A 14899-nucleotide genomic window follows, 5' to 3' on the forward strand; every position below is an offset into this window, starting at 1 on the left:
TCTTTCTTTTGAATTGCCTGGGTACCAAGCCTCACTTCCTCGTCAGCCTCATCCGATACGCCACTGAACTTGCACTCCAAGTATTCTGTCTTGGTCCTACTCAATTTAAATCCTTTAGACTCCAACGTCTGTCTCCAGCCCTCCAGCTTATCATTAACTACGCTGCTTGTCTCATCAATCAAGACTATGCATCCGCAAACAACATACACCAAGGCACCTCACCTTGTATTTGTCGCGTCAATTCATCCATCACCGAGGCGAATAGAAATGGGCTAAGAGCTGATCCTTGATGCAACCCCATCAGAACAGAAAAATGCTCCGAGTCTCCTCCTACCGTCCTTACCCTAGTCTTAGCTCCATCATACACGTCCTTTATCGCTCTAATGTATACCACAGGTGCACCTTTAGCCTCCAAGCATCTCCATAGGACCTCTCTTGGCACTTTGTCGTAAGCCTTTTCTAGGTCAATGAATACCGTGTGCAAGTCCCTCTTCCGTTCCCTATACTGGTCCACTAATCTTCTTACAATATGAATGGCTTCTGTAGTCGAGCGTCCTGGCATGAATCTAAACTGGTTCTCTGAAATAGACACACCTCTCCTCACCCTCATCTCCACCACCCTTTCCCACACTTTCATAGTGTGACTTCGGAGCTTGATACCTCTATAGTTGTTGCAGCTTTGAATGTCGCCTTTGTTCTTGTACAAGAGAATCATTGTACTCCACCTCCATTCTTCGGGCATCTTCGCTGTCTTGAAAATGACATTAAACAACCCAGTCAGCCACTCCAAGCCTACACTAACAATTTATACGAATGAAGAAATTAAACGAATAACATAGATTAGGCTTAACCTATATAGGTGTTTAGCCGGTCATAATAGAATCACAAATAAACAAGATGTACTCATCATATCCATTACAAAATAAAAGAAAGAGGTAAGAAGGCAAGCATAAGATTGGATTCCTCTGGACTTCAGTTGTTGTTCTTCACACAATACTCGTCGCTTGTATTCTTTTTTTTTTTTTTTTTTTTGAAGTAAAACATATATAAAAACGACCTAAGTATAAGTATTTACACCACCAAACAAAAATTGGAATTCTTGGACAAAATTATTCCCGGCGGCCGACCCTCGTGAGACCATATAAATGTCGGTGGGTCGCATAGGTCCATCTTTGCTAGATCCAGACCCGCTCGCAAAGCTCAACCAAACTTGATGATTTTTGTGATTATTTTTTCCATCATACTCTGTGGTGTCACATAGATCCCTGCTGGACACATAGATCCTTCTCTGTTGGATGCATAAATTCTATGCTGGGCGCATACATTCGTTCGATCATTTTGAATATTAGCATTTTTTTTCCTCTTACATAATATTGAAGATTGTAAAAGAAGTACAAAATATATATAACAAAAGAAAGAAAAAACACTATCTAAGTTTTAAGAGCAATATTTTAAAAGTTTGAAGTAAACTACGCAAATCTTCATATTATTAAATAAAGTTTTTACAATAACATCCTAGGTAATGACTTTAAAACACATGGCTAATAGCTTGTTGACTTGAATTGATCCTCACTAATATAAATACCAATGTTACTATATGTCATTTATTTACAGTTTTCTTTTATTCTTTATGTAATTTTACCTATTTAAAAATATTTATTGTAATTATATATTTTATGAAATACTAAAAATAAATAACCATGGGGCTTAAGCCCCGTGCCTCGGGGCTTACGCCTCGCTGAGGCAAATGTAAAACGCGTTGCCTTATGCCCCCGCCTTTTAAAACACTGATATTTACACCTTTGCCCAAATTTTAAAGATATGTACTTAGGATATGTACTTAGAAGCGTCTAGAGGAAGCAAGTTACCACTCTCTGATCATTCCCTCCAATAATCCATTGACACCCTAAGCCCTAATTCGTAGTTACAGAATGGGGAAGAGCAACAGAACAAAGAAGGGGAAGAAGAAGGAAGTAAAAGCTAATGCTAATCAGAAGGAAAATGCTGCTAATCAGAAGGAGGAGAAGAAAAATGAAAAAGGCTGAGGTTAATGCAAGTGACGGTGTTTCTCAATCCACCGATAACCCTAATTTGAATTTGCTTGCGGGACATACTTATGCTCTTAAGGGAAAGCTCTTAGAGAGATTAGATATTACGTACAAACTTATAATGCGTAAACTTGTTAAAATGAAATATGATGAAATATCAGTGAGGAATGCGATGCAATTTGCGAATCAGCTTGTTCCGGGGATGCTCCAGGGCAGAACATTCTACATAATGTTGAAACTAGCGGGATTCTGTACTTGGAGACTGAGAAGAATTCCGAGCCTATAAATTTTGATTGGGAGATATTACTTGTCGATACTTTGGCCAAACTAGTTTTATGGTTGCAGAAAAACAGCCGACATAGTCCTTTAAGTGAAACCACGGCAATGCATATTTTGTTCCTTAGTAACTTTACTCTTGACCAGGCAAGTAAGATGGCCGTTGAGGACGTTGGAACCAGTTCTGGTACCGTTGATAATGTTGGTGCCAGTTCTATTGGTGTTGGTGTTGATGCTAATGTGTCCTCCCTGGATGAGTTCTTGGCATCTTTAAGAAAAGATATTCAGTTTATAAGTCAGCCTGGGTTCACTCTTGAATTTAAAAATTTGCTGATTCAATATGTAACAGCTATAGCTCACAGGTTTACTAAGTTAGAGGTTGGACAACTTGCCTGCTCTAATAAAGATGTTCAATCTATCTTAACACATCTTCAGGAGTTGCTTTTAGGTGAAGCACAAAAGGAAACTGCTCTACAAACCAAGCTTAACCAGGCTACAAAACTTTTGGAGAGGCTTGGCAATGAAAACGCGAGGCTCGGGGAAGAGCATAATGGTTATAGGTCGCAAGTATTAGAATTGTTGGCCAAAAGCATTGATAAAAGCTCAAAAGAGAAAGCTTCAGAAATTGTTGCTTTGAAGAAGATCATATCACTACAGCACCAGCTTGAGGCTGAGGTCTGCTCATTCCTTTTGCTTGTGCTATTTTTAATTGGTATTGGCTAATGCTTCTTGGCGTCTGAGATGATTTATAGTCACGCAAATATCTATAACTTATGTGTAGGTGTAGACACTCAAAAGTGATTTTGAAATATGAACCTTATAATGAAAATAAAAAGGAAGTTTTTTTAGCATATCACTGGTGAATTAGTAAAACAATGTGAACGCGCTTTGGTCGGCGTGTATGTTCTGTTATTATGTTTTATACTCTTTTTTTTCCTTTTCCCCTCTTTTGGTTGGCACTCCAGTTGATTGCTAATGGCCTTCAGACGTTAACTAATTTAGGGCTGGCATGAGTTCGTTCTTTATTCTGGAATTGAACCTAAGGATTTGACCAAAATCATCCTTCTTGTTTCACCCTAACTTTCACTACATCCTTATAATATTTCACTTAACCCAAAACATCCTTTAAGTTTCCCAAAGTTGACCAAAAACATCCCTCTGTTAAGTTTCCATCCATATTTAACAAAATCAAATATTCTCGTGTGACTTTTCTTTTTTCCAGAAGGGAGATCCTTCAAAACTTCAGTGTGCTCTTCATTCTTAACAAAAGCTTGTTGCATCTTTTTTCGCCTTCAGTTTTTTCCGATCTCTTTCTCGCGAAATCAATTACAAATTGTTTTTTTATCTAATTTACTATTTCTATATCCTTTTCCTGTTTTAGATTTTCGATTACTTATCAATCAAAACTTCTCATTTCTTTTCCTACGCTTTTTTCTTTTCGTAATGTGAATCTTTTTAATTGATTTCGCGCCTTTTTTTCCCGTATTTTGGTCGGAGACTCGTATGCGAACCGAAACATATGCAGATTTTGTTGCATGGAAGCTTAATAATGTGTAGTTTTGGTGTGCAAGAACTAAAAAATGTGTGCGAAACTGAAATTTAAGTGGAGAATCAAAAAGAATATAGTGCGTAAAATTAAAAATGTATACGTAAACCGAAATTTAAGTGCGTAATCGAGAAAAATATAGTGCGGGAATTGAAAAATATGTGCGAAACTTAAAAATATGCACGAAATGCGTAAAAAAAGTGCGGACAATGCAGAACCGAAAATAAGTGCAAAAAGCGAAAAATGTAGTGCAGAATCGAAATAAGTGCGAATCCGAAAAATATAGTGCAAACCGAAAATTAAGTGCAAAATGCGAAAAGCTAATTACGTAAATACCAAATACCCAAAAGTTGAACCATGTAAATAATAAAATCTAAAAACTTCATAATAGAGTCATACAAAATGAACTTAATTCGCTTGGAAGTCATCACATTACAAAATGAACTCGAGTCATTCTAAAATAAATCATGTCATTAGAAAGTGCACAAAATGGTAATGACAGTCACATCTTCGACGCTATGCAACTTGATGCGCATTCATGCTACTAACCTCTTATAACCTGAAAAGGAAATAAGAAGACCTTAAGTTAGATAAATTTCGTTACAGTGAAGTAAGACAAACACTATTGATATATGCATCTCACCGGAAGTTTGTCACGAAAAGAGGCAGATTCTTGCGACCAACTTGATGGTTCTCAACCATTAAAGAGTTAATTTTTTGGTTCTGGTTCAACAACATTATATAAAGAGCAAGTTTTTTTGTTGTGACCAGGTCTACCACACTTGCTACAATCAACTGATTTTTGTTTCCTTTTTATCCTAGTCCTCGAGGCTCCAAGCTCATCCATTTAATTTCTTTCTTTCTTAATTTATGTTTCTTTCCTTTCTTCTTTTTCAAATAAGAAGGTGGCAATGGTTGAGGATTAGAAGATTTAGGCCATAAATCTTGCCCATTCGTAGGCAATATGGCTATATATGCTTTCCTGTATGTCTCAACCTTGTAGCAGTCATGAACATAGTCTATAATCTCATCTTTTTCATCCATATAGCACAAATAGCATGTTTTCAAGGTATCCTTGATAATTCCCATTTTCTAGAACTACATATCTTGTTATACAAGTCCACAGCCCAAGTGTCAATATCAGTAGACCCTATGATTTCATAATTTCATGAATCAGCCTTTTGAGGAATATAACCAGAAGCTCCCTTCATGTTTGTATGCAATTTCTTCTTTATAATTGGACAAATGTCACCCGAAGTCCATTTTTCAGCTTTATCCCTATTGAACGCAATCCTAGCCATGAGTATATATCTTATGGTCTCCAAAAGTTTGATAATGGGTTATCTCTAGTATCAAGAATCAAACTGTTGAAGACCTCACACACATTGTTTAACAACATGTCACGCTTTGAAAGTGGTGAGAAGTGAGATTAGGACCATTCACTAGGCAACTTAGCAGAAAGCCATTCGTACACTTCTTTATCCAATTCAAATATCTCTGACATACAAATATTAAATGCTTCAACAGTTGTTTCTCTAGCCGCTTTCCAAAATGCATCTTTTAACACATGACCAGGGAACCCGGCCTTTTGAAATTATTGTGCAAGTGTTGCGCACAAAACCTGTGAGAAACATTTGGTAACACTTCCTCAAAAGCTTCAAGAAGGCCTTTTTGCTTATCTGACATGAATGTCCAGAGATATTGCTCTTCTATTTTAATACCAATCGTCAAATAGTTCAAAAACCATTGCCATATATCCTTGCACTCCTTTTCCACAATGGCATAGGCTATAGGAAATATATTGTTATTGCTATCCATACCTACAGCAGCAAGCAACTGTGCTCCATACATAGAATCTTTCAACCAACAACATCAACACCAACGATCTTCCTACAACCTGCCTTAAAGCCCTCTTTACATGCTGCAAAACAAATATATAATCGTAGGAATCTAGACGGATTGTTAGGGGTCTCATTTGGTGTTATCTTCATGTAAATTGTTGTTCCAAGATTAGATCGCACGATCTCATTAATATAACTCCACAACGTGCTAAACTGGTCATTTAAGTTACCATCAATCATAGAAATAGCCTTCTTTTTAGCTTTTCTTGCTTGACATAAAGATACGTCTCCCCTAGCTCTCTATCGACTTCATCTCCGAATTTTGATGTCTTCCAATCTCTGTTTGATTTGATTCTATTGACATATTTCTTTGTAATCCAACTGGAAGTAACATTCTTATTCTTGACATTCCAACAAAAACATGTATGCTCGGAGTTGTAAGTCTTTATCTGAAAATTTGTATCCCTGTGCATTTTTTAAGGTAGAATTTTACAAGAGGGACGATGCTCACATAATCCCCTTGCTCTTTCTGAATCATCCTTAATCCACTCGACTCTCCTTCCTCTTTTAACCTCATGAGTAGTTACAGCTTCCTTAAACTCTTTTTTGTTTCGAAATACTTGTCCTAATGCTAACTTAGGATTAGAGCCATCAGTCTTCAGATTATGCTTTGGAAAGTTAAAATCTTCATTAGACGCATCGCTATCACTATTCAAGCTTTTTGTGTCACTGGAAACAACACAATCTGAGTCACCATCTTCGTTTTGCATCTTCTTTTGCAACTCTTTGCTATTAAACTCTCCACTATCATCATTTGTTCTCGTATTTCCGTAGACATTGACAGAAAAGGTTTCAACAGAAGGATCAACATTTCTGTCAAATAAAATGTCATCTTCATAATCTGAATCTTCAAACTCTCCATAGTCGGATTCATAATCAGAACCACTATATACTGCTTGACTCTCGAATATTGAATCTGCCAATAAAGTAATTTATATTATATAATAATAAATGAAGTTATTTTAAAATGTGAAACATCGGGTTGTCCTTCTTCTGTGTGGACGACATTGCTTTCTCTAGTAATGACTTAGCTTCCGGTAAATGAGCTTAAGAGAAGATTAAGAACCCGATATGGGGTACAGAAGTATCCTTGCGTAGGCAATTACGGCTGCCGAGATCTAGACTGCTGAGTTCGGCAAGAGGCGCCATTTCTTTTTTGTCGAGTATGCATTGATACGGTGGTTGCCTTGGGGACAATGAAATCCTTATTGCAGATATTGTTAGCTTCTTCCAGAAATTTTCTAAAAAGTTTTTACTCTAAAGGTTTTTCCCTTCAATTTCTCCCTTCTCTTTTTAGTATTTTTGTTGATTCTTTATTTTATTTCTTTTTAGGATGTGGATAGTGGGATCGATCTCTCATTCCTAATACTTATCCCTTTCAAAGTGTGAGGAAGATATCAGTGGAGTAGAACTTAAGAAAGAATTTAGCAATTTAATCCGAAATGTTTCGAGTATTATCTCGAATTCTCGATTATGCAAAATCCTTTGGCTCTCCGTTATATCTTCGTTGTTTTGCAACTTTCACCTTTGATTGTGTTTTTTCTTCTTGTGTGTTAGTACTATAGCTAATGACAGGAAGACATAGGAACTTCTTTTCTTTTATGTTAATCTATCTCCTTTTAATAAAGTTTTTGTCGTTAAGTTGATTATCATTTGGAGAAATCTACTCAAATTTTGATGCTAGAGTAAAATGAAGTCATCCTAGATCCAGTAAGAGATCGATGTTAGTATTAATCCTAATAATATTTTCATACGTGAATTTAGTCAAGGAGGTTTCTTTCCCTCTTCCCCCTTCTCTCGGACAAGTTTTTGTATAACTAAATTTATTGGTGTCTTGATGTTAGCAAGTATGCCAAAAATTCATGAGAAGGTATTGTGTTTAGCGAATGAGCCCCCTTTAATTATAGATCTATATTAAAGCAACAACTCCTAAAGATAAAGCGGTAATTGTCTAGATATTAAATTCTATACTTTTCTAAATTTATGTTTGAAGTATATGTTATTCTTTTCCTGAAGTTGGTTGCTATTTTATGCAGGGGGAGTCTTAAGTGTGTGAAAAGGGCATGGGTTTCACAAGACTTTAAATATGATCCCTATTCTGCTAACTATTTCACTACTTAAGATATATTATGAACACTATGATGCAGCACAACATGAAAAATTGCATAAAAATCTGATGTAAACCTTCAGTAAAATGAAATAGCAAAAGGTGAAATATATATTCTGAAAAAATAACAAAGAGATTGGAAATTTACCAGAAAAATGCATCATCTACTATCATATCCAGTATTGCTACTGGTGTCGCTCCAACCTCTTTAGTGCTTCTAGTGTTGCAAATAATTTTATTTAGGGAAAAGGTCAAAAATACCCCTCTACTTTGTGCTGCTCCAACCTTCATGGTTGGCGAGGCTTCAATCCATTTATGAAAAGTAGGAGTACTATTTGGATTATAATCTTTCAAATAATTTTATTTAAGGTTTTCGTCCCTATTTTCAATGAACGAGTTATTAGTTTTTTTTTTTTTTTTTTTTTTGTAATTTTTCATACTAGAATTATGAATATGGCCGCTTATTAAAGAATAATTCTTCTTACCAAAATTAAAACATGGACTACTCAACATTATTTCGATACTTTTATGGCAAATTCACTAGTTTAACTATATACCTCAATTTGTTTTAGTATTTTCTCCCGGTGCCTTCTTTCCTTTCTAAACAACAAGTTGTAAACTTTCATGTCTAAACAACATTCATGTCTAAAGTTTCAATTTTTCATCAATTTGGCCCATGCATATTCCCTGAATGTTGTTTAGACATGAAAGTTTACAACTTTACTATCATAGTTTTCCAAACTCTACAAATATATTGATTACCAATATGCTACTGCTGAAGATGATCAAAGAAGGGACAATATGATAAATTTCAAAAGATAGAAAAATTGATTAAGCAGCAACCAAATACTTGCATTACTTGTTATGTTCCAAACTTCAAGAAATATCATGACAAGATACATTGAATTTTTTTCATTTCTTAGCTAACTAATACTATGATTTATGTTATGCTTATGTCTGTGTTAAAAAAAATTAAAAACATAAGTGAGAGTGTGAGACCTAATTTGACTTATCAAGTGGGTCCAATATCGTATGTTATTGTGTATGAACCAAGTTCATTTTTTAACACCCTGATTTAGGCGGATCCGTCTCCTCTCCATTTTCGCTAAGTTGTAGCTTGGATATTAAGGACGCATGGCATAGATTAATATTAATGGCTACAATTTATTAACTAAACCAAGTTTCTAATCATAGTTAGGTTATTTTTTTGGCAGTAGCTACAAATTATATCATCCATAAATATATATTTTTTTCTCCTTAAAATCTCTCTATTTCCTACTGTACTTTATTATGAGATCTTTTACGAGTTCTTCTTTATGTTCCAGTTCTTTATTTTTTCAAATTTTCATCCATCTTAGATCAAATATCAACCGAAAAAAAATGCAAGGAGGAGGAATATATAGAGCGAGACGTGGAGCTTAGTTTTTGCAAGTAATAAATTTACTAGTCTCTCCAAAAAAACAAAAAAAAAAAAATCCATTTTCGACTTTTTAGAAATCAAATACTTGTAATTTTTGTGTTTTTCTATTGTGGCAATTGTCAAGTAGCAGAGTGTATACAATATTACGATATATTTGTGAAATTTATTGACTGAACTTATTTAAAAATTGTAATTTGACATCAATAACACACAAATATTGGGTTAACCATATCAGTTATACATAGAGTGGGGAAATTATATCCCAGGTAGAACTTACAATTTCAACCCATATTTAGAAAATCATCTCATTTAACCCATATTTTAATGAGTTGGATCACTTATATTTTAGTTGTGTAAATATGGTTTCAGTATATTTTTTACTCATAATAACATGGACAAATATGAATAACATATTGATATCCATATATGAAGTCACTAGACCCAATAATATATCATTTTCTTCAAAGTAGGAGAAAATGTTTTCTTTTATATTTAAGGTAAAATATTTTCTGGATCAATAAAAACACACCAATGCACAACTCCATCCACCCACCGCACCGCACCCCACCTTCACCACCCACCCCACCACCTACCACCGCACCCTCTTCCCCTCCCGAATTTTCTATTTCATATATTTTATATTTATAAAAATTTTTATAAAAATGAGACATTTTTCTTACCCACACCCCCCCCCCCCTCGGGAATTTTCTATTTCATATATTTTACTTTTATAAAAATGAGAAATTGTTTCTTACCCGAATTTTCTGTTTCATATATTTAATTATAGATATATGAAAAAATTAATTTAATTTGAGCAAGAGAAAAAATTATAAATATTACACTCGAAATAGTATAACACTTACATAGGAGTATAAGTTAACCCATAACCAACCAAACATGCCCATTTGCCACCACTAATCTCAGGGAAATTTTTTTTTTTTGACCTGCGGAAAGATTACATGTATGAATCATAGTTCTTTCTCCTCACCTCTTGACCCAAACACAAAGCTTAGAACAAAGGAGGGGACTGCCCTAGCAGATCCCACATATCACAGGAAACTGATGGCAAATTGAACTTTCTGACAAATACCAGATTAGATAAAAACTTTTAGTGCGCAATTCCTTGACTAGTTTATGCAAGATCCTAGAGAACCCAGAGGCGGAGCCACCCTATATCAAGGGTGGTCATCCGAACCCCCTTCGCCGGAAAATTGTATTGAATACATAAGTAAAATTTTGTAATTGTGGGTTATATATTTCACAATGAACACCCTTGAACAACTATGTGGTGCAGCTCAGTGGTTAAGGGGGTTAGTATTGTGGCAATTGTTTAGCTTTTTTAAATTAAAAACTCTCACAAGCACTGGGCCAAACAAGGGTGCAGCATGTTATTTGGAATAGTACTTTGTCAACTCAAAGGCAAACTTATGTTGCCAATAGGCCCTACCTCGTTTACTTTCTATTGTTTTAATTATTCTTTCTAAATGTTTGTCTTAATTAAAATAAAAATAATAAATCAGAGAGGTTTGACTCACACTTTTTTTTAAAAAAAAAATCTGATGAGAAAATTTGATAATTAAAGTTACAGCTCAATATAAACTTTAAATCTAATAAAAATAATTGTATTTGTGATTTCATTAATATAGTGCTAATACATATACCTGAAAGTGCTTGATTATATTTTGCAAAAATATTGTATTTAAATTTAGTGATGCCTTTCACACCACGTAAACCAAAATAAGTTTATTAATTTTATTTTAAAATAAAGTATATTTGGCTTGATTTTTAATTACTCAAGAAAGTTTGTTTAAAACCTCATCGTCTAAAACTTGTCGGATGCCATCGAAAGATGATTGTCTGATTCGCTCTTCTTGGATAATGCTCTTCAAGTCTTAGTTATCGAATAATGCTCTGAGGACAAATTACGAAGGGAAAGAGAAAACTAGATATTATTTATTTTGATTTAAAAAATTTACTGCACCCACTCATTGAAAAAATTTATTTACTTTATAGTTTGATAACACCCTAATGATTTACCCACCTTGAGAGAACCTCATCTAAAGGCAACATTTCAGTTATGAAATTCCTGAAAAAGGACCCTATACTGGGAATTTTCTTGTTCGAGCATGAGGATTGCACAATCAGGGCCTACTGTGACTCAGATTGAGCTGCATCCCTGGATTCAAGGAAATCAGTTAGTGGCGACATCGTCCTACTAGGAAACAGTCCAATAAGTTGAAAATCTAAAAAACAAGAAACAATCTCAATGTCCTCATCAGAAGCATAATACATATCCTTGAGAAAGGTTTTGGAGAGCTAGTTTGTCTTAGTAGGCTATTGGAAGAATTGACAGTACCATTCACTAGCTCTATTATAATCTATTGTGATAGTCATTCAGTCCTACGCATAGTAAGAAATTCATTTTTTTCGTGGGAGGACCAAGCACATAGCGGTGGACTGTCACTTTGTTAGGAATAAATTGCAAGAAGGGCTCATTTCTCTACATCATATTGCTACCACATGTCAACTTGCAGACATACTCACAAAAGCTCTCACTGGAGTTAAACATTCCACTATATTAGACAAGTTGGCTGTGCTCCCACACTTCCAACTTGAGGGGTATTAAGAATTGAAAGTGAATTGTAATATTTATTTACTGCTTTGGTTTTGGTCAGTTAGGTTCAGTGTCGCTTAGTTTGTTATTAGCTTTTAGTTAACTGTCACTAGTTAGTTGGGATTAGGTCCTAGTTAGTTAGCTACTCATCACTTGTATAATTAAATACGACATTGTACATTCAATATAATTAATTGAAAGATCATTTCCTTCAACAAAATATCATCTCCTTCTCTATGATTTCTCTCTCAAACTGAACATTCTGGGAGAATGTCCATGGAAGCTCAACTTGAACTTGGTTTATGATCATTTTTCTTCGATGAATCGTTTTGTTTTTCAAAAACTGAATCAAGATGCGAAAGAATCCATATTTCCTATCTCGTATTCGGCAAATTTGATAATATAGCTTCACAAAATATCACTGTTAACAAGTTTGATAGGAGAATCTTTTGTTACAGGACCAATCAAACCAGGGGCGAATTTAGTCATGGCCCAGGGTGTTCACCCGAACACCCTGAACAAAAATTACAACACAGATATTTAGAAGAAATTTTCTGTGTTCATGTACATATATTAACTTTTGAACACCCTGAACAAATGCAAAAGGCTAGGTCAAGTGGTCCAGTTATTTTTCCGAACACCCTGAGTGAAAATCCTGAATCCGCCACTGAATCAAACTACTCCATCGTTAGGTAAATCCCCAAATGGCAATCACAATTTCAGTTAATAACATTTTGCTTATTTAAGAAAAAAATTGCTTCTTAATCAATTTTTATTTCTAACAGTCTGTGATACACAATTCTAAGAATAATGTCCTCAATAACACTAATTAGGAAGTCAGCTCATCCTTTGTTAATTAATTTTTGGACCAAAATGGCATACTTAGGTTAATTTTTTACCTACAATCATAAATCAGCGATCGGAAGACCAAAGGCAAAAAGACCGAGCATAAATTTTCTTAGTAACCACATTAAACACTATTTGTCCAAATTTCTCATCCAACAGAACATTGATACAACTTCCAAAATTAGAAAGAAAGGGTCACATATTTCTTTGTCCTACAATGCACAAATCTGTTCAAAGTCATGGCTTAACTTTTGAGTCTGTTATAGGCCTAAGGAACCCTTCTCTAAATTGTACTTATAAGGCAAACATTGGTTGATCCAATATCTAATATTTACATGTTCTTGAAGCTCTTTCATTGCAGACTGCTAAAATTAGTTTAGCTTAATCACATGTATCTGGTATACAATTATTTTAGAAGGTTAAAAATAAGTTGCTATAAGTGACTGATGTTGTAGCATGGATATATAATAAAGAAATCCCCAATATGGCATATATCATTTGACAAAGTTGGCTCGAAATGGGTTGTTGAAGCTCCTTTTAAGTTTTACTAGCTGTTAAACCTGGTTGATTCGATCACATGCATGACTGTACTCTAACCCCCTGTTTGGATGGTTGTTTCCCATGGTTCATTATTATATTGTTTTCTATGAAACCATGTTTGTTTCCATTGTTCTTAAAATTATATTGTATGGTATTGTAAACCCGTTGTAATTTCGTAGGTATATAACCATGAAAAAGCCAAGTTTTTGTAACCACGGATTTTGCGTGGTTACGTATTTTATTTCTCCATTATACCCCCACCCCACCGACCCACCTCCATCACACCCAACCCACCCTACCACCCCCACCCTACCACCCACCCCTACAACCACTCGCCCCCTCCATTGCACCCAAACCCGCCCATCCCCATATCGATGTGCTTGCACCCATGTTTTATGATCCAGCTTAAATACTTCTACTAAGCCATATGATTTCCCAACGGTAGAGAAAAGACATCCCTCTTTGTCAACCTCATGTTCAATCATTTTTACTCTTTCTAGACCAATAAGACTTTGAATCTCCACCTTTCATATATCGTGAGCAAAATTACAAACACTCATTCGCAATACATGCTTCTGCTATTGAACCTTCTGGGCATGAAAGATTGCGAACATTTTCTTGAACTATTTGTTGTTTTGAACTTGTTAAATGATGCACTTGGTAAATGATAGCACACAAATTAACAGTTATAACAGAGTAGATTTTCTGTTTTCTTAACTTAAGAGTGCAGAGTTTATATAGACACCTCAAATGATTCAAAGGATCAATCAAGGCAGTCAATCCATTTCTTTTTTCTTGTATTTCTGCAAAGTGATATTTCCTCTCCAAGTTGTGTTTGGGTTAATGACCGCACATTTACCTCATTTTAATTTGTCCATTTCAGTCCATCTAAAAAGTTAGTTTGATTTGACTAAATATGTAGCTCAAAGTGACCCAACATAAATTTTGTCAACATATTTTAAATTTTTGTTTTGTTTGATAGTTATGCATAGCCTTAGTAAAGAAAAAAACAGTTTTGTTAGAGTTTTATTTTAAACAAATTATAGAAAATAAACAAATACATTAAAATTTGATAAGAGTTGGGAGTTGAGTTATGATCCATTGTTTAGTCTATTTTGATTCAACTCATGTCAACCCACTTAAATGACCTATCTATTTATTAACTTACTCCCATTTGGTGTAACACCAGGCGCTGATAAGTATTTACCGTCTATTTTAACTCATTTCAAAATCAATTTAACCGCCCATTTTCCCCTAACCAAATGGAAGTAGATCGATTATTGCGCATATTTTGCCATGATGCTCATGAGTAGCTTATCTTTCATTGAATTTCCTTTTCTAACTAGATTTTATTCCAAATATGTGATCATAAAGCTCGCATACACTAAGTATATCATCGGTGCAGTTTCCAGGTTAATAGCTTTTAGTTCGCTATTTCGATCATGATTTTTCTACCTCGGAAGGAAACACACTTCCCTTTTGGGCCAGTTATGGGCGAAGAGGGATTCAAATCCTCGACACTGTGGTTTGTAGCCATATGCTCTAATTCTCTAAGCTATAGGACACATGCCCTAATCTATCATGACATAACTCGAGTTCAT

At 34.8% G+C, this 14899-nt stretch overlaps 1 protein-coding gene across 1 annotated transcript; it reads left to right on the forward strand.

The window, feature by feature from the left end:
* The first annotated feature begins 1893 nt into the window (after positions 1–1893).
* On the forward strand, positions 1894–7993 carry LOC132068800 (uncharacterized). The gene is made up of 2 exons (XM_059462528.1): positions 1894–2999; positions 7808–7993. The coding sequence occupies exons 1-2, from the start codon at positions 2433–2435 to the stop codon at positions 7817–7819; spliced, it is 579 nt and encodes a 192-aa protein (XP_059318511.1). The 5' UTR covers positions 1894–2432; the 3' UTR covers positions 7820–7993.
* The last annotated feature ends 6906 nt before the right edge of the window (positions 7994–14899 follow it).

The sequence above is a fragment of the Lycium ferocissimum genome, chromosome 8, assembly GCF_029784015.1.
Source record: "Lycium ferocissimum isolate CSIRO_LF1 chromosome 8, AGI_CSIRO_Lferr_CH_V1, whole genome shotgun sequence".
Lineage (NCBI taxonomy): Eukaryota > Viridiplantae > Streptophyta > Magnoliopsida > Solanales > Solanaceae > Lycium > Lycium ferocissimum.

Coding starts and splice junctions, on each gene's coding strand:
- LOC132068800 (XM_059462528.1), top strand. CDS start 2,433: ATGCATATTTTGTTCCTTAGTAACTTTACTCTTGACCAGGCAAGTAAG.